Source organism: Micrasema longulum, unplaced genomic scaffold (assembly GCF_059751315.1).
Source record: "Micrasema longulum isolate JH-2025_06_02 unplaced genomic scaffold, ASM5975131v1 h1tg000581l, whole genome shotgun sequence".
Lineage (NCBI taxonomy): Eukaryota > Metazoa > Arthropoda > Insecta > Trichoptera > Brachycentridae > Micrasema > Micrasema longulum.
The window spans coordinates 234,907-259,104 of record NW_028277777.1 but is presented as its reverse complement, the minus strand read 5'-3'; the positions used below and the strand labels follow the sequence as shown (position 1 = coordinate 259,104).

Sequence of the window (24,198 nt, the reverse complement as noted above, 5' to 3'; positions counted from 1 at the left end):
AATGTACTCGTATATTATCATATATTTTTACAATTAAGAATCGCAGCGAATTTCAGACCAACGAAGGAGCACCTTGTGTATATTTTATTACCATATTATTAGCAACAAAACAATAGTCGTCTCTGTCGCGCTCATAAGCACGTCTGAGCACGAGAGAGACGGTGATTATTTTCATAATGCGAATGCTGTGCGATGTCATACCATGCGCTTATTCACAAGAGCAATGTGTAAATGTATAGTTTTGCGCCAGCTCTTTCTAACAGACCAATACCAAACTCGAGTATTTATATTGCCAACATGCAATTGCCAAAACTTTTAGGAATTTGTTTGACGTTGGCTGTCTTGGAATATTTTTAAGTACACAATATTTATGAAACTAACATTCACAAAAAAACAATATTTTTTAAAATAAGTGTTATTTTTGGGGGGTATTTTAACGATTAGGTAGGTAGGTATATTGAATAAACATTTTTTTCGTGTATTTATTAATATCACAGGTAACATGTCTTTATGTGGTCAATGCGCTTACAGTTTTTATTTTATTACTTTATTTTATCATCTCCGTTGCCCGTTCCCAAAAATCGCGTATCTGCTTACAAATGTTTGTATTTATATTAGGTTCATTGACATGTTTTTAAATGTGTATATGGATACTAATGAAGGAACAAGTTTTCTCAGTTCAATAACCGAAATATTTTTATAAATCTGTACAAACGTTGTAGGGACGGGACGGCATTACGACTTTTATATTGAATTCTTATTTTTAGAAGAGATTAGAAATTCATCAATCCCCCTGAAACTAAACATATTTCCTATAAGTTTTTCATTCAGAGAGTTGGTTAGATTGCATCACAGAAGGATGTATTAATTCCAGGTTTATTCAAACCTAATTTTTATACTTTTCGCTAATAACGCTATTGTGGTTTTCCCAACAATGGCCGTCCCTCCAACTTTTATCTCAGGGCAATGGCAATGGTGGTACCTAATACCTACTTAACAACCGGCCCTCACTTGTTTGTTTCAAGCCTTACCGTAAATTAGTATTATTTTTCCCTGTCAGGAAAACTCACAGAACTGAACATTTTAAAAGAAATAATGCAACACACATAGAATTAAGAATAGTCCAGAAACCGCATACGCACATCAAACAGAAGGCGACTAAACTACTCATAATTGAGTAGGTTTACGTTTTGACCCATTAGTTTCTTTGTAGACGTCGCTCAGTACGCAACTCCTTATTTGAATTCAACTATGCCGTGTTGTGTCCTTTTAAAGTGTAGAAATACTTCTAGGATCTTAAAGAAACAGAATGCAATCACATTTCACATTTCATGTAATTAGCAAATGAATGTGTATGTAACAAATGCATTACTTAAAAATTGAATTATTTTTCCATCTGTCAGATTGTCGAAGAAACAAAATGAACATTTCGTTAGTGTTGCCAGAGTAGTAATTTTTTTTACCCTACTTTGCTCATCTAATGAGAGAACTAACGAAAATTGGATCTCGGATTAAACAACCCTATCGTGAACATTTGACCGACATTATCTTTAAAACATAAAATATTATTTAACGTGAAATAAACTTATAAAAATATCCGTTATATGTCAAATAAAATTTGTTTTATATTTTAAGTTCAAAGTTCATTAATTCAATTACTCTTATTAAATGATCCTTTACTTATATTCTCTGTCGTGTCAATCAATATTTCCGCGTGCACAATAAAATTTTAGAGAAATTAACAGATTTCTTTTTTTTACCTTAAATTTGTGTTATAATTATATTTTTTCCCAGCGTGCAACATTACGCAGCGGCATCACGAATGCGCGCGGCGAAAGGGCATAATGAGGGAATTATTGGACACAGTCCGATCTATTCAAATATGATTTTCCTTCTGGACTATTCCTAATTCTATAGCAACACATTATCGTTCGTCAATTAAATTTGGTCTTTGGAAATTGTGTTTTTTTTTAATGCAGCTGTTTTGTTGCAAATTTGATGCTATTTCAATATATGAACTTTTATATAAAATATAATAAGCTAATACAGCAAATAAATACACCTATTAGAATATCACATTTCAATACCTACGTGAACGGTAAATACGTCTGACAAATCAATTTGTAAAAAGTAAATCCACACTGATTTAATAATCTAAATGTTTTATTTAAAATTACGCGACTTTGAGAACAATGCACCTTATCTGTTAAAAATCCAATATCCTTTGCTGTGAATTGTAATTCTGAGCATGATTTTCATTTATTCAAAATGCAAAAGCAAACGTCCTCAAAAAGTCCTTGATTTGATTTGGAACGTGAGTAATTTGTTATATGTGGGTATGCCTACTGCAAATTGAATTGGTAGAACCTGCTATTACGGTACGTATCGGAAAAAATCAAAATGATCAGTGTTAAAAGCATTTTTTTTAAATAGAAAAATGAAATACCTAAGTATCATAGAATTTATACCTCCTCAAGTAGGTTTTTTTTTTCTTTTATTTAGGAAACATACAGTACAGTTACAAAGTTTTATATTTTACACAGTTAGACTTAAATCTAATGGACCAGCGAAGTTTCCATATTATAAAGTATTTATATGTAAGGTTATTAATTAAAGTACAAAAAAGAGGAGGAAAAAAAGCATAAATAGAAGTTGTTTAAAAATTAAAATTAAAGTTAAAAAAATGAAGAAAATTTGTAAAAGTAATTAAAAGTTAAGAATTAAAATAAAGAATGAAAAATATGCTCAGATGTAAAAATAAAATAATAATAACATTTTTTTAAAAAGGAAAAACATAAACTTACACATACATTTTTTAAGGGATTCAAAGAAACGATGAGACGAATCTTTAAAGAATCTTTAAATAAGAAAATAAATTTAAGTCAATTTAAAAACATCTTCGAAATGAATGACACATAGTAAGAGCAGCAATATATTGATTTCATATACATATACAATATAAGTAATTAAAAGTAGTTTAAAAGAATAAAAAGATGTCAATGCAGCAGAGAAAAAAGAAAGAATAACAGGTATAGGTAATATTTAAAATTTGAAAAAGCAATATAAGGAGAAGATTTTAAACCAAAGGTAGTTGATAAAATTTCAGTAAAGCGATTTTCGCAGTAATACAAATTTCAGTAGAAAAATTTGATTAAAATCAACAATATTAATGTATGTAATGTGAAGTGGTGTAAGAGAAAAAGGGATCAACGGGAGTTTAATTCAAAGGATTTCAATACACTATTTTTAAATAATTGTAATCCTGTATGATAGATATCTATATGGTTAAAAAAGCTGTTAAAAGTGGAACACGATCTATGTAAAAACGAATTCTGACAATAGTTCGTATTAACGCTAGGTATTCGAAAGGTTGGGTGATTTCGTAGGGCACGTGATGGACAGTTAATTTGAATTTGAATGTTCTCCTTTTTTCAAGGTTAATAAGTTCGTGAAAACGTGCAGATAAGTCATAATTTGGAAATATAAGAGAGGGATATAAGAGGAATATAAGAGCTATTACAGCTGCGCCTTGGATATTCCTTTAACGGGCTAATGTTGTTAATATTACTAACAATACTAACACATAGGTATGTATTACATACATAGATTACACGGCAAGCATCAATAGATGCGATCTCTCAGGCGAATGTGTGGTAAAACTATGTACGATAGATGCACAAATTATTGTTGAGATCCGTACATTATGTAAGGCTGAGATAAGCACTAGGTATCGACAAAATCAAGAAAGGAGCTCTGCGTTGGTTTGGACATGTAGAGCGAATGGACGAAAGAACGGTTAATAATATTTACAATGCGAATGTTGATGGATGCAGAAATATGGGAAGACCAAGAAACATATGGCATGACCAAACCCAAGAAATACTTGAAGATGGACTTGTTAAAAGTCGGAATAATCGGCGCGCGTGCATGAGAAGATGTATGAATGTAGAGGAGCGAAATCTGTATGCAAAGATAGAGCGATGTAACGTTCTATCCTCTCTGCCTACCCTTACGGGGAAACGGTGTGATGGTTTGTTTGTTTTGTAAATTATACTTGATAAAAGTAAGTACCAGATAGCTAGGTACCTAGATTAATTAATATTATCGGTGAAATAAATATAAAAATGTTATTTTCGTATTCATTTTACATATTATCACCAAATGTAATTATTAAAGATGGAATCCTGTAAACATAAAAAAATGTTCGAGATTACTATATCGATAGGTCTCTCAAATGTGTTTATCTACTATTGACTATAATCTCACTATGTCAAAAAAAAGGTTTGAAAAAAAATTTGGTAAATAAACCATATTTAAAATCTCCAAACTTTCATGAGAAGTTAAATTTGTATCATTTTATTTGCGTAAACAACTCGTAAAAAATAAACTGAATGAATTCGAGTTTGTTTCTCTAAGAAATTAAAAAGCAATCACCGATTTTTAAAGTACAGATCTCGAAGAAACGTCCGTTGTGTATTGAGTAGATAAGTACCGCGAAACCGTCCAATTTTGCCCGCTTTTTTACAATTACAGTGGTGCCTCGCATAACGAACGCCTCGCACAGCGAACGCTGCACACAACGAACTTCCTTTTCGTTCATTTCACGATTCATACAACGAACTTCGCTTCACACAACGAACTTCGCTTCACACAACGAAGTCGCCCACTTCACACGATCACTGCCGATTTATTGCATCCTTCCGCGCAGGCAGTCGTTAGTCACTGAGCAGTACGCTTAACTTACGCACGTGTCGCAGCAATCGTTGAAGAGGATGTAGAGGAGCTTATTGAGGAACACAAAGAAGAGCTGACAACTGAAGAGCTCCAAACACTTCTGGCCCAACAACAGGACAATGCTCAAAGGGAAGCGTCATCTGATAACGAGGAGCAACAATAAAACAATCAACCAATTCTTACTGCTGACATCAAGAACATCCTGGTCAAATGGAAAGCAGTTCAGGAGTTTACCAATGCCCACTATCCGGATTCCGCTGAAGCAAACAGGATCAACGACCTGTACTCCGATACTCTTGTCCGTTATTTCCGGCAGATGTTGAAGAAAAGAGAGAAACAAACGACTTTGGACAGGTTTTTCACTGCACCATCGGCCAAAAAGCGGAAAATGGATGAAGATGTGCAAGATTCGATTATTTCTTAAAATTAAAAAATGTGTGTTTTTTTCATTATGTTTTTAGATGTATCTAAATAAAAATAATAACAAAAAAATTATCTTTTTTTTATGTCATCTTACCATATTTTATGCTACAGAACGAATTATTTTTTTTAACATGTATTGTTATGGGAAAACGCGTTTCACATAACGAACTTTTCGCATAACGAACTTGCTCCTGGAACGAATTAAGTTCGTTGTGTGAGGCACCACTGTATGTTGATTTTCTCAAAAAAATGTTTGTTAGGCTTTACTTTTTAATTATTAAGAATGACCTTGGTAATTATTGAATTGGGTTACAATTGTAAATTCAGTCATATTTAAATGTGATTCCAAGAAATTAAAAAAATTAATGGCGGTCAAAATTTCCTCCATGTTAGTCCATAATAATAATAATAATAATTGGCTGATTTATATAGCACCATTTTTGTAAAAAATCACCTCAAGGGCGCTTTACAATTGTATGCCTAAACTTACATTCTAACTAAACTAAAGTGATATGTTATATTTCCAGGTTTAAAATTGAGGGTATGATAGTCCAAAGTGGGATTTTAGTTGGGATCTGAACTGACTAGGACTGTCGATGATTCGTAAGTTTGAAGGCAATTGGTTCCAGGCAGAGGGGCCGGTGGCGGCAAAAGCACGATCTCCAAATTTAGTGTTTGGGGAGCGCCGGATTTTGACAAGTTTTCCTCTTCCTGAATCAAATGCTGACCTAAGAGTAGATTTTCTTTGACATATATTTTCCCTAATACAAAGGTCCAATAGGTATTTCAGGGCCATTTCATGAAGGGATTTAAATACTGTCCAGCAAAGCTTGTATTTTATTATCTCTGGGCTTTTTAACCAGTGCAAATCTCGAAGATGTTGAGAAATGTGAGAATATTTTTTTACTCCCGTAATAAGCCTTGCTGCTGCATTGAAAACAGATTGAAGTTTATTAGTTTGATATTTTGGGAGATTTGCGTGTATTCCATCACATTAATCTAGACGCGAAACGACATAAGCATTTACAAGAGCTTTAGTTGCATATATAGGAATATTTCTCCACACGGATTTGATCTGTCGGAGATGGAAGAAACTGCTTGCCCAGAAGATGTTTGCCCGTAACGCTTATTTGTTGAACTGTAGCTCATATGGCGTTCTTGTCTAAGAACTACTTTATTGATTTATTAATTCAAGGGCAAAATTGTCGTTTGAACATATTTTCAATGGCTAACTAATAAAATATTCGTCTAAAAACAGTTGGGCAAATTTACCCGCCGAATTCAATTTGTTTTCATAAAAGCAATTTAAAAGCCTTGGGGTTGTCAAAATCTGGTTGATAACTTAAGAAAATGTAAAAAATCTTCTTTATTTAAAGAAATGTTTTATTTAAGTAGACATACCAATAATCGTAGTCTTAATTACCTAAATGACAATTATTACTATCAGGTAGGTAAACACATTTTTCGAAATGGCAAATACTTATACCTATGTTGTGAGAAATAATAACTTTCAGGAAAATAGTTAATGAACAACTAAAAGGAACCAGACGACATAAATTTTAAAAATTAATAGACATTATTTCGGAATCTATGCCCTACGAAAATAAAAAAATATTGTTTGAGGGTGGATAATATTGGAGGCTGGTTAACTCCAGATATAATGAAAATGATCTAATATAGAAACAAATTGTATACCATGCAAAAAATGAAAAATGCTTCAGAAACTATTAAATAGCAATATAAGTAATATAAAAACACATTATCAAATGAATTAAGAAAGGCAAAGAAGAATTCAATTTAATTATTCACAATAATGATAATACTTTTGAAAATCTAAAATACCCAATGTGTGCAAAACCTTCATAATAGTTTTAATTTAATTTAAACTAATTATTAAAATAAGAAAGTGACAACCCTAACACATTTTTTCGTTTGGCCAAAATTGACAACCCAGAGGCTCAACTTATACGGGTTTATTTGCCCATCGTCATAATTCTCGATTTAAACTACTGACAGCACATAATATAAACAGGAAATGATCTGAATACCTTTGCCTATATCATGCAACAAGAAAAACTTACCTTTGTCTTTGCCATCGAGCAGTATATTAAAAAACACAAAGTCGTAATTGGCCCGCAACAAATTACAAGCGGACTTTGACAGGTTCTGACAAGCCACTGAGTAAAGTTAGTGACAAAAGCTTCTGAGTGGAGTTAGTGACATAAATCTACTTTCCTCCTTAATGTAACAAATTTACCGAAATCAAATAGAAATATATTATTTTAAAGGTTGAGCATAGATTAGACTCTTTGGGCAAAATATCTATCAAGGGCAAAATTGGACGGTTTCGCGGTAGTGGGGATAGCATTTTTGTAGAGAAAATAACTAAGAACTAAGAACATAACCTTGAAAATAAACGTCAATCGAAATTTACTACACTACTGCTACTTTTAAAAAATCTATAATAATGCATAATTTGTAAACGTACCTCTCTTATTTGAATTCAATGCTAGCAGTGCACGTTGAAAACAATACTTTTAGAATCGTTATTATTGTAGACAGGTGAATCATGTAAAATTTGTAACTTAAAACCAGCGCTCTTTGCCAGGCTACCCGCAGCTTGTGAAGTATGAAGTATGAATTATTGTAACAGACTACTTTCACCGTTTTCACAAGTCCACTTTCGATGGATTGTTTCTTTTCCAACGGGAGTCATGTCAAAATCCACCAAGTCAGATCTTTCAACGACCTAATGACTCTTCGACCGCGCATTATGTGTTTCAAAACCGTTATCGTGGTTTTAGCATCGAATACTAAAAATGGTTACTCGATTACGAATTTATAGTTTACTTAATGACTAACTGATTATTTCACATATTAATCAGTTACTAATTAAAGGCGCATTGCATAGGTACCTTTCCTCATATTATGCATGCATAATGCACAGCATGTGATGGAAGAAAAATCAATAAGTACACCCCAAGTACCTACTAAAGTATTTTCTTTGCAGATTACTTTTACTTGTTTTTTCTAACCAAAATTGTGTTTTTATCTTTTTGAAGTGTAAATAAACAATTCTCCGTAAAAAAGAAATATTAATATTATTTTTGATTCTCCATTAGGCATTTAATGGGTAGATATAAAAATTCCATCAATTTATGCAGAATTTCCCTGGCTGAGTTTCAATATGTAAGTTTCATCAGAAACAATAATAATATTTTACTTAAAACTACATGTTACTAAAATAATGAAAAAAAAAATATCAGAATGGATTGGAATAATATATACCGAGTCAGCCCGAATGATCACGAATGTTTTTTTTTGAAAAATAATTTGAGTAAAAAATATTGCATTATATATGGTCCAATTCGGTAATAAAAGCAGTTTTTAAATAAATAATATCATACATAACAACTTTTTTATACAAACCATCACGCTATTTCCCAGTAAATGTAGGCAGAGAGAATAGAATGCCACATCACTCTGTCTTTGCATTCATACCTCACATACTTATTCTACATTCATATATCTCCTCATGCACGCACCATCAACTTTCGCATTATAAATCTTTTTAGACATATTTTCTCTCCCCATTCGCTCTACTAGAACTCCTCTCATGGTATTATCGATAATGCTTATCTCAGCCCTATAAGTTTTGCAAAACTCAGTTTTTCTAAGAAATCGTTGACAATTTCTAAATATGTAAACACAAACATGATTCCTTTAAACAATTTGACTGATGCTTTATTTTGAGCTTTGTCTTGGCTAAGCATCATACATGGCAAATCAAGAAAGTACTCTATTTTACCCAGTAAAAAATATTTTTAATATGAATGTAAAGAAAAATTGGGATCTTATTTAGGTAAGTATATTTTCTATATAGGAAGGTAGAATTATAATATATATTTTTTTTATTCGTACAAATACATATATATCACAAAAAAAAAAATAACGTATCCGTAACTCTGTGAAGCCAAGAGCCCTGTGTTAAGTTGGGATACGACATGATGAAAAGTGGAAGCATGTACATTATTAAATAATAGCAAAAATTATTACACTTATGTACATTAATGCTTATGTACCCTAATGCTTACATTAGGGTAGTCACACACATTTTCGTCCTAATGCCGGGGGGACCCCCTAATACTTGCTATTTGTCTAGAAAATAAGATTTGGAAAGTTTTAGCTCAATTGGATAATGTTAACCCGTGCCTCATCGAGATTAAATTTGAAAAAAACTCTTTTTGCATAAAAATCGCCGTTTTTTCCTCATAAAATGAAAACTATTTGTCTTAGAAATTTGATTCTTATTTCATTTCATAGGAAATGTTGCTATCTTCAAGTTTTATTCTAACCACTTTTTTGTTAAAACGTTTATATTTGAAAATATCTATTATTTTCCTAGACCGGACATGATCCGAATCTTTAAAGTCGCTATTTTTAGTAAATAAGTGGAAAATGGCAAGAAAGATACTTAATTTTATCACTTTTGTTAAATTTTTTGTTTCCTTTGAACATTATACATTATTAAACAATATAATAAGCAGTATCGTATATAATAAAACAATATAATATATAATAAAACATAAAATAAACATTTTTTCAACTTTATAAATGTTTTTAGGAATTGCAAGTTAGTGGTTACCTATCTGGTATGTAGTTCTATCCCTTAAAAGGTCGGATTTGTTACAAAAGAGCTATTGCCAAGGACCTTTCTTCAGAGAATCCCTACCTGGAATGTCATAAACCACATCCCTCCTTTTGTGTTCCTTGTCTGGGGTGCCTGGGGTTTTCTCACTCTTTCGAAAGTGTGAGGGAGAGGTCAGAGGGCTTTAATTAACGTTTGCTTTTCAAACAGTAAACAAGTGAACATTATTGAACAACGTTCTTCTAGTGAGATTTTTCTTGTGAGGTTTGAGGGACTATGTCTTCTACATAATCAACGAGCCATGCAGTTCATGTTTGAGTTTAAGGCAGAAAGAAATGGTGTATTTAATTGGCCACATGTCTCATCAAATCACTGACAGTAAATTACCATCTAATTGTCAAGTTTTACGCAGCTTTTTTTATAATATACGGCAAGTGAATTTGAACACCAGAGAAGCTGCAAGACTTACAATACAGGAAGTTGTAATTTTTTTGGAGAAAGCTAAGATACTAACCAGACACTTTAAAGATTGTGTTGTAAAGCTTGAAAAACTGTACGAAGAGTGGAGAAAACTACAAAAAAACGCTAACAGATCTAAAAGCACAGCTCAAAATAAAAAAATAGAAGCTTTCAAGTCAGCCCTTTATGACCTTTTTGATATTGCTCATCAAGATGCATTAGAAAACACTTGAAGAAGTTGTTACTTCAGAGAAAAAAAGGACGTCCTGGCTGCATGGGAAGCGTTGACATGAATTTTGTAAAAGCAGTACAACGAATAGAAAAGAGACGAGCAGCTGAGATGGCGAGATTGGAAAAATCACAAAACAAAGTAGGTTATTAGAGTTTTCTCTCTTTTATTCACGTTTTCCCTATTCTTTTTCTCTTGAGATTATTTGACTTATGCCTATGGGTGCTTATGGGTGCTTATGCTTATGCTTAATGGGTTTTTCCCTTTTTTTTTAGAAAATGTAAATTTAATTGCACAACTGGAATCTTCAACAAGCAGCACATCAGAAAGAGAGGAACAAGAAGACATGGAGGCGAATTTTCCCGACACAGAAGAAGGAGAACCAGAAATAAAGAAAAAGAAGTACGCTAGAGGAAGTGAAGAGATTATTACCGAAAAATTGTCTTTATTGTCAGATAGATGTAGTATTTCAGAAAGAGTCGCAGTTCGAATAACATCAGCTACTGCAAAAGCGTTAGGTTTTGACTCACAGAGTTTAATTGTATGTAGAAGTTTAATACGACTTCGCAGACAGCTATTCCGAAAACTAAGGACTGAGCTTATCAAACATAGATTCAAAAATTCCGATTTAGAAGGAGCTGTTGTGCACTGGGAAAGAAAATTACTTAAAAATATTTTGAGTTAAGAAAATGTAGAAAGGGTAGCGGTTTTAATTAGTTGTGGGGATGAAGAACAGTTGATAAGAGTTCCTCAGTTTGAAAATGGTACGGGAATTACTCAGGCAAAAGCTGTATTTTCAGCAGTTGAAGAGTGGGGGGCAGTTGAGAAAATCCAGGCAATGTGTTTTGATACCACTGCGGTAAAAACTGGTCGCCTCAACGGAACCTGCGTTTTGTTAGAGATATTATCAGAGAAAAATCTTCTTCATTTAGTATGTCGCCACCATATTTTAGAAATTATTCTCAAATCAGTTTTTTATTTAAAAATGGGCACAACTACTGGACCCCACTCAAATATTTTTTAAAAGTTTCAGACTGGATGGTCAAAGCTAGATAAGACAAAATACAAAACTAGACCGCATATGTAATTAAATCTTGCAATATTGTTAGGTATTTTATAAAAAAAAACCATTATAGAAAGTTAAAACTTCAACCTTGATGAGGCACGGGTTAACCTTATCCGATTGAGCTGAAACTTCACCAATCTCATTTCTTAACCAATTGGCAGCTTTTAGGGGAGGGGGTCCCCTCAAAAAAATTCCAACATCGATTTTTTTTGACCACCCTAATATGCATATAGTTCAAAAACATCTGGACATCTCGCAGCAGTCTCCTGCAATGGTCTCCTCCCTTAGACAAAATCTAAACTTGTACACCTCACCTTAAATTGGCTATTGTTTTGGAGAACTCTATATGCTCATCCAGGACACTTGGGGTCACAAAAGAGAAATTTCTCTGAGCAAAAGTAATACTTGTTTTTGGTATTAAATAATTAAAATTACAGGAAAACCTCGTACGAGCATTCTGCTGGGATCTCCTCTTGTAACCGCATAACCAGAAATGTGTCAATGACTCATTAAAAAAAAAAAAGTCTAATGTCCAGTACCTTCATGAATTGAAACAATGTATCAGATGGGAAAGTAGGAGGACATCGAAGCATCACTTTAAGTATTAATTTTTGTACATTTATTAAAGGGTTCGTGATAGATGCCGTACGACCTCCCCAGCCCACTATACCATAGGTTGCCACTGACTGGGAAAAAGCAAAATAAGTTCTGAGAGTGCCAATGTCCAAGATGTTAGATATTCTTACATACTTCGAACTACAACATATTGAACTGACTTGGGAGGACATGAGAGTTTGCAGCTAGCTGAAAAGCATGGAAACTATTTTTGGATAACATATAAATAAATAAATAATATACATGCTCTGACTAGGTAGCGGACATGGAATGTATTATGTATGCATCCAAGTATATAGATAAAATTTTGTTCTGATAAAAATTACAACTTCAGCAAGTTCTGTTTGTCTCATCATTATAATTATATTCACACCTAATGCTACCTATATTTCTGTATAAGGATATAAATTATCGCTTATCTTGATCATTATTTGTTGCATTCATCAGGGTAAGATGATCATTCATCTTAATCGGATACTGTGCTGGAAAAATAAAATATTACTTGCTGATCATATTTTTAAATAAATATTTCAGGGTCAAGCTAATTAGAGAAATATTGACTATCCCTAGTTTTCTTAAAGTATGCATTACTAAGTGTGATTGAAATCAATAAATGGCTCTTGGTGTGAGCTACATTCTTGTGTTAGCTGGCAAATAAATAAAGCAGCAAAAGCATTTTTCTATGGGGATTATCAATGATGAGACAGAAAGTATTACAATATGTACATTTATATTTATTTATTCATTCTAATGCCAATGATAGGCAGTAAACATAATATAGTTTGACAAGTATTTTCAACATCTCGTTGAGAATTTAAGTGATCGAATCTAGCATTGTCGCAAACGAGGTGCCAATGCAGTACCCAATGCACCACTGGGTGTAGATAGGAAAATTATGATAATGATCATTAATGTAACTTTTTATTAAAGAAAACAGTTTACGACACCTACAAATAATAATTCTGGTGTATACAATAGATCAACACATGGGTTGTGGTCCCAAGACAGAGGTGGTAGATTGTTTCAAGAAAAAATTGTGATGTGCTTGCCCAAAACTGTGGAATATCAAATTTTTTATATAAAAACCCCTAAAACTTTAAGAAATAAATACTATTTTAATAACATGAGTAACTTAGTTATATATTACATTATGACATAAGAAAGAAGTTAAGAAAATATTCAAAACAATTAAAAACATAATCAAATGAGCACTACAACTCAAAAAAATAAATCGACATGAGAATCGAAATTAGGTATGTAATTTTTAAACCATTTAAAACTAAATGTCCGTTAGCATTTTTATTAGCTATGTTTCGTATTGAAAAGGTAGGTACATAATTAAATATGATAACTTATAACAAAAATTAAGATGAAATATTCTTTAAAGTTAGGCTTACCATAATCATGGAGTTTCAAACAGGGACAGAAGTGAGAGTTTGAACAGAATAGAAAAAAAAAACGCAGATGTGTTTTCCAAAAATTGTTTTATTAAATGCTCACAAAAAAAAACAGATTACAAAACCGTTACACAGAAAATGTAATTATTTATTGTACCATTCGTATTTTTCGCTAGAGCATACCTTTTTCAGAACTTTGCTGTTCTTTTTAATTTTTTTGTAAAAATCATCGCATAAAATTCAAATGTTTAACTTGCAATACAAAAGCGCTCATACGGTAGTGCTGAGGAGTGGATGAGGTGTGAAGAATACCTCGTCCTAGGAGAAGGAAAATTTAGAAAGGACGGCATCATTGGAAAAGAAAGGTTGCGCAACTCCACTAACCTGCTGATGATGAAGCGTGATGTGTGCTGAAACCTGGCGATCGTGAGACGCTGGCACAGCTTGTATGGAGCTGGCGGTCTAAATGGACGCTGGCACAGCTCGCAGGATGAAAGATTTTGATGAAATAAAAAAGCACTTTACTCGAAGAATATTATTTGTGTACAGCAATTTTAATGTTGTTGACGTTACTCACACGTAGAATTATTGTTGCGTGTGCTAGGAAATAGGAAGGACGGGTAGGTTGATATGTATTTGATTGAGAGTTGGTCCGAACAGGTAGACTCCAGCATGCGGCCTCGATCGTCTGACCAAATGTGTTTCATTATTGAAAAAAACACGCTCTAAGGGTGCAGAAGTTCTCGGGAGGCACAAAATGTACTGCTGCATTTTTATTAGATTTGGTACATTGACATGTTGCTCATGAAAATGTTTGAATAATTGGACTCATTTTTTAAAATACTCAATTGGGGTAGTCGCTGATCGTTAACCAGGACAGAATACGAAACCGGCCGGGACGCTGGGACCAATACCTGAAACCGATACAATCCCGGTCAAATCGGAATTTATGGTAAGCCTATTTAAAGTTATATTTAAGAAACAATAAAATATATTTGTCTTCAGAAAATGACTCCTGAGTGTTATAAAAATTCAAAATTGTACTTTTCACATGGTTTAGTAGTTCTGGAATATTATTTAAATAAAACGAAATATTTTCATTTTTACAATTTACCCAAACATTTCAATTTTAGGTCCATTTTCAACAAGTCGTAAATAACTTATTATTAATTGAATTGGGTTTGGGGTAGAGATACTACAACCCCACAAATAGCCGTTTAGTTTACATGAGCTGGTTTACATAATGTGTCGATCAAAGAGTGTTCATGAAACAATAATGCAATAGGAAATATATAAGTATATAATATCCATATTATGGAACACAAACCTGCATATGTTAAACTTAGTTATTTTATAATATGAGAAATATTCGCTGCCAGTGTTTTGTATTTTTGTTGAAAGCTAAAAGTCATTTTTTGTCGATATATATTTAAAAAAAGTTGACCAAATAATGTAATTACCTATTTTGTAAAAGTATCTTCCATATAATAAATTACACCGAATCGATTAAATTTACACGACTTGGAAAAATCATAAAATTAGTATTGCGAGATTTGATAATAAATCCGCACGAATTCGATAAAACTAACGATAAATCGTGAAATCTGGCACCCCTGTCCAGTAATGTTAAATGTCGTGGGCTCTGAATCAAAAGTCTAAAGTTTGAAACCCGCTCTACGACAATTTTATAACCTTTTATATTGAAGTTTTTTATTAAATAACGAGACTGAAAATATCCATTTTCAAAAAAAAATATTCAATCAATTAAAAAAAAAATTGAGGATCAAGGTAGGTACTTATTTTTATTGCAGACCCTATTTTTTTCCAGCCCAACACTTTTGGTATTGCCGTATAAAAAAATGTTTTTAGAGCACTAGCAATATTGTAAAAAGCATCAAACTGACAAGCTTTCTAGTAAAGACTACTGAAAACTGTCAATTTTTATGCAAGTGATATAGTGAAATATGGAAAATAGTTGTCAAACAAACCTTTGAATTTTGTCTTGATTAATTTTTGTGTCAAAGAATATATATTTTTTATCTATGATTAAAACTAAAAACAAAAATTCCAGCTGTCTGGATTGTGAATTGAAGTATAATAGCATTTATTTTTGTGAAATAGATTATTTTCGGGTTATTCACAAAAAAGGATATTCGTAATGGATCCAGCACTACTTCGAGAACGCGAAGCATTCAAGAAAAAAGCATTAACTACTCCAACGTGAGTGATAGTTTATGTCTTTCCCTATTTTTTAATAAATGGTTCAAAACAAATGCGTTAATAATTTTATATTATTTGCAGAGTTGAGAAGAAAAAAAGAAAAGAAGATGATTCTTCGTCCTCAAAAGATGATTCAAAGAAAAAGGCCAGACCACCTCCTCCGGGGAGCTCAGCACCAAAGCTCGATGCTTCAAAGTTTGTATTATCATTATTACAATATATTTTGACACATGTATTCTTCAATGTTTAATCAACGTAGTTGCTACGAAAATAAAATTGAATGGGCAATTAAAAAACTTTTTACCATTTGAAAAAATAAGGGTTCCTGAAATGATATCTGAAAAAAATATACACCTACACAATTTATTTATAAATCCTCCTCACTAGAATAAATAACCTGGTGTAAGGATGATTGTAGAGTTTTTTTTCTTTGTTTGCATGTCACTTAAATATATTATTAAAATTATTTCTGTGCTAATATGCATCAGCTAGAATTCAATTTATTTTAACATTTAAACTTAATTCTTTGGGAAGCACAATACAGAGTTTGGCATTTATTTATATTCATTTATTTAAAATATATGCAAAATTACAAACCAATATTCTACTTAAGCACTAAAGATAATTTAAACAAGCTATACAAAGTGCAGTATAGCAGAATACTAAGGATCTATCGGTCTCTATATGGGCCACGTCAGTTATAAGGAACCGATATTTTGCGGCAAAAAAAAATATGAACATATTTGCCAAAGTGCAAACAGATTTTTTTTTAAAATCTCTATTGTGGTCCATACGTATTGTTTAAGTCTAATATAGAAGTAATCCTTATACCTTTGACCAGATGCTGTGTTAAAATACTCCTGTTGCTTTATTTTTATGCTGGAATGTAAAATATCTGGTAAACCATATGACAGAACACTTAAAGAACAATAATTTGTGTATTAAAGCATAATTTTAGTGGAAAGATGGCTAAGTTTGATATGTAACTTTTTTAGGCATTTTGAGTTATATACATCACCAGATTCGTCTCGATGAGATCTACAATCTAGCAAAATATGGTATGTCTTAGTTTAAAAGGGTTAGAGAATATTACCCGTGTCACTTCATAATATGTCTATTTTTCTATTTCCGAGATGGCAAATTGAGATATGTCACTTAAAAACAAAATTGAGATGACAACAGACGTGACATTCTATCTTTAGAAATGGGTTAGTGGTTAACAATTTATGATATGTCGAACACATCTTTTTTGCCGTCTTTATTTTACATGGCAAAATATGAAATATCAAACATGTCTTGTTTTGTCAACCATTACTCTATTTTTAAAAATGGTATGTTATGTATGTTGAAAGATGATTAGATATGATATGTCAAACATATTTTGTTTTGCCATCTTTGTTCTAGATGACCAAATATGATATGTCAAGGAAGTCAAAAAAAATAAATCTTTTTATCATTTTGTGTAAAGACAAAAAAAATCCTGAAGAAATAAATAATGCACTGGCACTAGAATTAGGCTTATAAACTCAAATTTCGATTTTTCAGAGCCCGTCAAACTTTTAAATTGCTCTCCTTCAAAATTTATGAAAAATGACATATCATGGCATAAAAAAGTTTAGTTAAATAAAGTTTAAAGTTATATAATTGTTGCCTTTTTGTCAAAATTTGTGAAAATTTATGAACTCTTTTTCCCGCTTTGATGAACAATTATTTAACTTTAAACTTTATTTAACTTTTTTTTATGCAATTGGCCACAAATAGGTACTTACAATGAAATGATTTTAACTTTTTTGTAGCATCAGTATTAATTATTGTAATGAAAAATTGACAATAACAATTAGAAGATGTCGGTCACGACGAGAACTGGTCGCTGGTGAAAATTATAAATAAAGCGGAAAAAACTTAATAAAGTTATAATAAAAATGCAGTTCCATCAAGAAATGTTAGTAGAAAAACTAAATCTACTATCTGTGTTCGAAAAATGACTAACTAACAGACTTTCTTCATTTTTTCTACACCTTTACATTAAGGTGCCCTTGTTTAAAAATCTTTTTTACTGATTTAAATTTTAGATAATAGAATAATTTTAACGTATTACAACAGAGATGGAGAACATTTTAGAGGAGGGAATATAGAAGTCTAGACGAATTGAATTGGCTAAAAGAATTGAAGGAATATAGATGTTCAAACATAAGCAGAATGGTGAATGTTACACAGTGTGTAAAGTGGGCACTTAAACTGGCCAATAACAGGTCATAAGCCCCGTAGATGCCTATAATTCTATATTACCTTCTCTAAAATGTTCTTTATCTCTGTTGTAATCTGTTAATATTAACAGCTCTCCAGGGGGTTGAATCCAGGGCCGTGATTATGAACGACTATCTTCATCAGTATATACTGAGATGGTATAAACTAATATCGATATTTATGTACGAAAGTGTGTTTACATTTGTATGAAAATTCAAAATACCTTCACCGGTAACCGGTAATTGAATGTGTTAAGAAAAAAAATGTAAACATATTCTATTTTTCATACACAAAACTTAATTTTACTTTGTAGATAAAATTGAAGATAAATTTTAACTTCCCATCATAATCGAGGCCCTGTTCTTGTCTACAAAAATTTTGATAAACTCAAAACACTGTTGATAGAATAATGATTTTAAAAGGTGTCAATTTTCAAGAAAAATAAATTCAAGAGTGCTTAACATATCACTCACCTTCCTTGTACTTAGTTCAAGATACTGAACCTAAATGCGTGATTTATATTGAACTTTGGCAGGGCCGTGATTACAATGGGAAGTTAACATTTATCTTCAATTTTATCTACAAAGTAAAATTTCGTTTTCTGTATGAAAAGCAGAATATGCATACAATTTTTTCTTCTAAACATGTTCAATTATAGGTTACCGACGAAAATACTTTAAATGTTCATGCGAATGAACTCATTTTCGTACACAAATATTAGTTTTTCTTTATAGACAGTCGAAGATAACTCTGTTAACTTCCCATTATAATCGGGGCCGCAGAACTCAGAATAAGTAAATGTGTTTAATTTACAGCTATAAGACAATGTCAGGCAGTTCCGCCTATAGATTTGGAATACTCGCTAGAATAGTTCGGCATATGAAAGCTCGTCACCAACAAGGAGATGATCATCCACTTAATTTAGATGAAGTTCTTGATGAAACCAATCAACTAGATGTTGGCACTAAAGTAAAGCAGGTAAGACGTTTCTACACTTCGGTTTTCAAATTACTTATTAGTTTCTATTTTGACTTTCTAATAACATTTACATATTAAAAGTGTTTAAAATGTTTTTTTTTTACAAAACTAGACATCTACTGAAGAAATATTCCATAAATCACAACTTATGACACCAAAACAATTATATGCTAAAACAATACTCACTTATAGATTCAAAAACTACTCTTACTCTAATGAAAGACATAACCTCCACAATACATCACATACAAATAATATAATCACTAGATCCTCAACACATAGACAACTTAAACAAATACAAACTAAAAACCATTTTCGGACAAAGGGATTTTGAGTATTATTCAATTAAAATCTATAACCTACTTCCACTATCTATTAAAACAATTAGTAACGAGAAAATGTTTAAAAAGGCTATAAAAAAATGGATAGTGGAGCTAGGTAGAAGTAAAATGGATTGTCTCATTCGCCCATACCATTATTGAATCAACTGCTCCACAAGTGTATAGCTTATGTTAGGTTTTTGTTACTTTCATTGTGTGTTTTGTAATATAAGTAATATAGATATACATAAATACCTTGTTTTTAAAACTGTCTAAATATTTGTTAATTGTCTTCGTTTTTTTAAGTTAGTCTTCTTTGTTTATTCTCAAATGTAAAATTTAAAAAAAGTATATTGTTAAGTGTCCTCGGCACGGGAAACCCCAGTGAGGTCACATTCTTTTTATTATTAATTATAGTTTGTAAGCAAAAAATATGAATAAATAAATAAAAAAAATTGTAAATATTATAAAATCATACATTTACACCAAAATAGAATATATTTGTAAGTTGAAATGTGTAATATATTTTTTTAGTGTAAAAATTTACAAAAAATGTTGATGCAACCCATTTCCTTTTTTCAGTGGTTACAAACCGAGGCACTTTTGAATAACCCTAAAATTGAAGTGAGTCCAGATAACAAATTTTCGTTCAAGGCTGTCTACAAAATTAAGGATAAAAAAGCCCTTTTACGGTAAATATACTCATGGATATTTGTCAAATTTTTTGTAAAATTGTCAAAAGAAAATACAAAGCTTGCAAATGTGCATAAGTATTATATATATTACTAAGTTTCAAATGTACTTTACTGTGTCATTCTGTATCTTTATTGTAATTATTGTATTCAAAGGTGACCCAGTTGTACACAATAAATGTATGACATGATATGATTCTTACATTTATTTGTTTACACCGTGGCTTACTTACTGCTCTGGGATTGGACACTAATAATATTGAGAATAATAATATAAAACTACAAGACTGAAAAGTTCAAAAGTTGTTAAGGTTTTTGATCAAGATGTCATGATCTTTTATACTGATTAGTCATTTTATGCTTTAACGTATGCCATTTTTTAAATTTTGTAGCGACATAATTTTTTTATGACATTTCTTTGAGTTAAAGAGTCAATTTGCTAAAAATCCTACATAATAGTGTTTGTTTTTATAACACATTTAATAATTATTTTTTTATGTGTTATGCAAATTAAATAAGAGCACTTTTGAAAATAAATAACGCTATGTTTTCCGGCCTTCATGTATTAATTATTAATAAAGTAAAATAATGTGTTTGCCCAATTTAAAAACCCACGCGGCACAATTAAAATAACTTGAAGAGTGAATTGATTATTTAAAACAATTTAGTTTACGTGAGCGAATCATGAGAAGACCACTGGAGAACTGGGGGAAGGATATTAAGGTGGGTGGTCAAGAAATAAGCAACCTTTGATTTTCAAATGAAACCACATCATTTGCACAAAACGAATCCGCCATGGTAGAGCTGATCGACTGGGTGGAAAGAGTAGGGCCTAAATTATGGGTTGGAAATCAAAAGAAACAAAACCAAACTCACGATAATTGATAGAGCTAATCTCCTACAATAGATTGTAAGGTTTGGAAATCGTGCAGGATTTCATATACCTCGGTTCTCAAATCAGTGCAGAGAGTGGATGTGAAACGGAAATAAAAAGGCAAATTGCAATAACAAAAAGCACTCTCACCAGACTAAAAACAATATGGAAAGATAGGGAAATTTCCAATCACATCAAAATTAAAATAATTCACACTCTGATATATCCAATATTTTTCTACACCACTGAAACCTGGACTATAAAATTCCATGACTGTGCAAGAATTAACGCTTTTGAAATGTGGTGTTAGCGTCGTATGTTAAGGATTCCATGGACTGCAAGAAGAAAAAACAATTAAATTCTTAAGGAACTTAATATTTCTGAAAGATTATCTACAGTGTACAGTCGGCGGGTTTTGAGGTTCTTTGGTCATAATACCGGACAAGATCCATGCAACCTGGAAAAAATAATTATAACAGGAAATGTTTCGGCCAACAAAACAGAGGAAGATCGCCTGCTTGTTGGTGTGACCAAGTTAGGGATATAACCGGGGGAGACCTTTACTCGGCGGTACATGCTGTGAAAAATAGAGAAGATTGGAGACATTCTGTGCTTACCGTAGGTCCCACCATAGATTTAGATCCTCAGCATTGAGGAAATGAAGGAGAAGAATTTTTTTTATGGTAGTCAAATGTGTACACCGTAAGGCCAACTAATCTCCACTCGATTTGTTTTTGCAGGATTTTGACCTGAGAGTAGCCGCCAAATGAATTTAAAAAAGAAAATAATAGACATAAATCCACTCTAATTTTTCGTGTCATGTGGATTTCGACGATATGCATGAAATGGACATTTAGTGCAACAAAAAATTTATTATAAGGATTCTACGTGTCTAGATTACAATTAACCTAGGCCCGATTAATTGAGACCCAAAGGCACAATAAAATTATGTCCAGGGGTGATATTCCAAACGCTCTCGCGGTTGTAGAAAAAGATTTTTAAAGTATTTTGTATGTAAATACGCGAGATAAAAGTGTTTTCTACGGCCGCGAGAGTGGTTCAGAATAGCACCGAAGAGGGCTGATTAAATGAGGCAGGAAAGGATTGAAAATTATTCATAATTATACAGCTTTTTCAATTGAGTAATCTGTCAGATGATACCCTGAACTAAATTTCTCCTAGCACAACCGTCTACTAAGATTATCATTATCCATTAAAATGTTAAGAATACACATATATAATCTTATAGTATCTTCCCACCACATTATAATGTATTTGTAAGCAGCTGATTTACTTCTGTTATAGCTTATTGAAACAACATGATCTCAAAGGTCTAGGAGGAGTTTTATTGGAAGATGTACAAGAATCACTGCCACATTGTGAAAAAGCATTAAAACAAATAGCTGCAGAAGTACTTTACATAGTAAGGTCAACGGATAAAAGAAAAATATTGTTTTATAATGATAAAACGGCAAATCTACCCGTATGTACCTTTTTGGAGTCATTTTAAATTTTGTATGTTAATTCGTATTGTTTATATGTAAAGTAAAAATAAATATTTATTACACTCTACTTTTTTCCCTATGTGTTATTTTGTAAAATGTATATTTATATTTAATACAAATTAGATGAGTACATAGTTCAATCTTTTTTTATATAACTAATTAATTTCACATCTAACATATTTTTTATGGCTGTATACTATATTTGTATTAACACTGTTATGTTATTCTTAAGTACATTATTATGAATAAATTATTTTACTATTTATTTATATATTGAATCGCTGTTAACTTTATAATACTTTATAGTAATTTATTTGACTTTTTATTGCAATAATGGAGTATTCACACTTTTAAAACACACATTTAAAAAATAGGTAGATAGATAGGATAGAGAGTAATTTTATTATTTTTTTACATTGTTATTCGTTATATTTATAGGTTGATGAGGAATTCCAAAAGTTGTGGAGAGCTACAGCTGTGGACGCCATGGATGATGCTAAGATAGAAGAATATTTAGAAAAGCAAGGTATTAAATCTATGCAGGATCATGGGCCTAAGAAGCCATTAGCACCTAAACGGAAAAAAACATCACAGAAAAAAAGACAGTTCAAAAAACCCAGAGACAACGAACATCTCGCAGATGTTTTGGAAACTTATGAAGATAATTCACTTACACAGAAACAACCAGTAACTACATCTGCCAAGTAATGTGTCGGTGTTTAATGAACTAGGCAAAACAATAATAAGGATAAAACTGAGTCATTTTTCAATCAAAATGTGTTTACAAAGGTTTTATAATGTGGCATCCAATTTCATTTTTAAGTTTTCAGGTAATTGATAAGCCACGAATGATTTGTGTTCTTTGAATTTTTCTTTTCTCCTCAAACTTTTAAGCTAATATACAACAAATTTAAAGTAAACAGAAGGAAAAAGGGCAACCAGACTTCTACACGGGATTATAATAATCTTCATCTAAGAATTCCACAAGTGTGGTATTGGGGATATACCGGTTTACAATAATAAGAGACCTCAACATGGACATAAACTACACAAATATGTATTCATAATATGCCAATAGCCTTCATCCAGTTTATAACCGAGGGCTGTAGAATTTGAATTGTAATTTCAAATAGTTTTTTGTAGAAATATACTTTGAAATGTATTCATGTGTGGTCAGTTTACTAATACATAATACTACATATTATTATATTGAAACCCAATGATTTAGCAACGAAGTTATTAAAGAATTAACATCAGTTTTCTGGTGTTCAGATGTATTTGTATATTTATATTTAATTACATATTGTTTTATAAAATTATTTTTACTAAATAAATAATTAATTCACAATTTACTTAATTTATTGAATAAAATTATGTTGACAATTATATATATATATGTTTTGATCAACTATTAAATTTTCCATAGTATTTGAAACATTCCAAAAAATTATGTTGTAAAGTAAACAATTAAATATTTCATAAAATATAAACCCATCCAAACAACACAGTCGGGCACCCCAGTTGTAATTCAATATCCCATAGAAAGGAAAATGAAATTCAGTTATTTTCAAACATGTTTATTAACATCTGTGAAAACTTAACATGACTTATTGAAGTTCAAGCTACCTACCTAGCAGGTAACATGAATTTGAAGCCACTAAACAATAGTATTGGTATAAACTTTGCAAGAATTTAATATCTAAATGCATAAAAGCTGTATCATTTCCAAATACATACCATACAATAGTAAGAAATATCTCTTTATTCATATTATATCCCAAAGAAGACTTT

The 24,198-nt window shown here is 31.5% G+C and overlaps 2 protein-coding genes and 1 long non-coding RNA gene across 5 annotated transcripts in view; 2 read left to right on the top strand and 1 right to left on the bottom strand.

Annotated features, from left to right (window-relative positions):
• The window catches only part of Hexo1 (beta-hexosaminidase 1), a 39,984-nt gene extending 32,201 nt beyond the window's left edge, over positions 1 to 7,783 (bottom strand). The window contains exon 1 of one of the 2 annotated variants that reach the window (XM_088228413.1): positions 7,646 to 7,783. The gene's annotated coding sequence lies outside the window, so the exon portion shown is untranslated. Of the gene's footprint in view, positions 1 to 7,238; positions 7,579 to 7,645 lie in introns of those variants that run through there. The other variant, XM_088228414.1, reaches the window with a different exon arrangement.
• LOC148280420 (uncharacterized) lies at positions 7,576 to 12,515 on the top strand. Of its 2 annotated transcripts, none has more exons than XR_015822613.1 (4): positions 7,576 to 8,346; positions 9,782 to 10,634; positions 10,769 to 10,895; positions 12,188 to 12,515. It is a non-coding gene; the product is annotated as an uncharacterized LOC148280420 (long non-coding RNA). The 2 variants fall into 2 exon arrangements; XR_015822612.1 differs by having other exon boundaries at positions 7,995 to 9,019.
• Positions 12,516 to 15,443: 2,928 nt separating this feature from the next.
• On the top strand, positions 15,444 to 23,690 carry TfIIEbeta (transcription factor IIEbeta). The gene is made up of 6 exons (XM_088228423.1): positions 15,444 to 15,791; positions 15,873 to 15,986; positions 18,854 to 19,016; positions 19,919 to 20,028; positions 22,208 to 22,385; positions 22,846 to 23,690. Exons 1-6 carry the CDS (start codon positions 15,730 to 15,732, stop codon positions 23,113 to 23,115), a joined length of 897 nt encoding a protein of 298 aa, XP_088084549.1. The 5' UTR covers positions 15,444 to 15,729; the 3' UTR covers positions 23,116 to 23,690.
• The last annotated feature ends 508 nt before the right edge of the window (positions 23,691 to 24,198 follow it).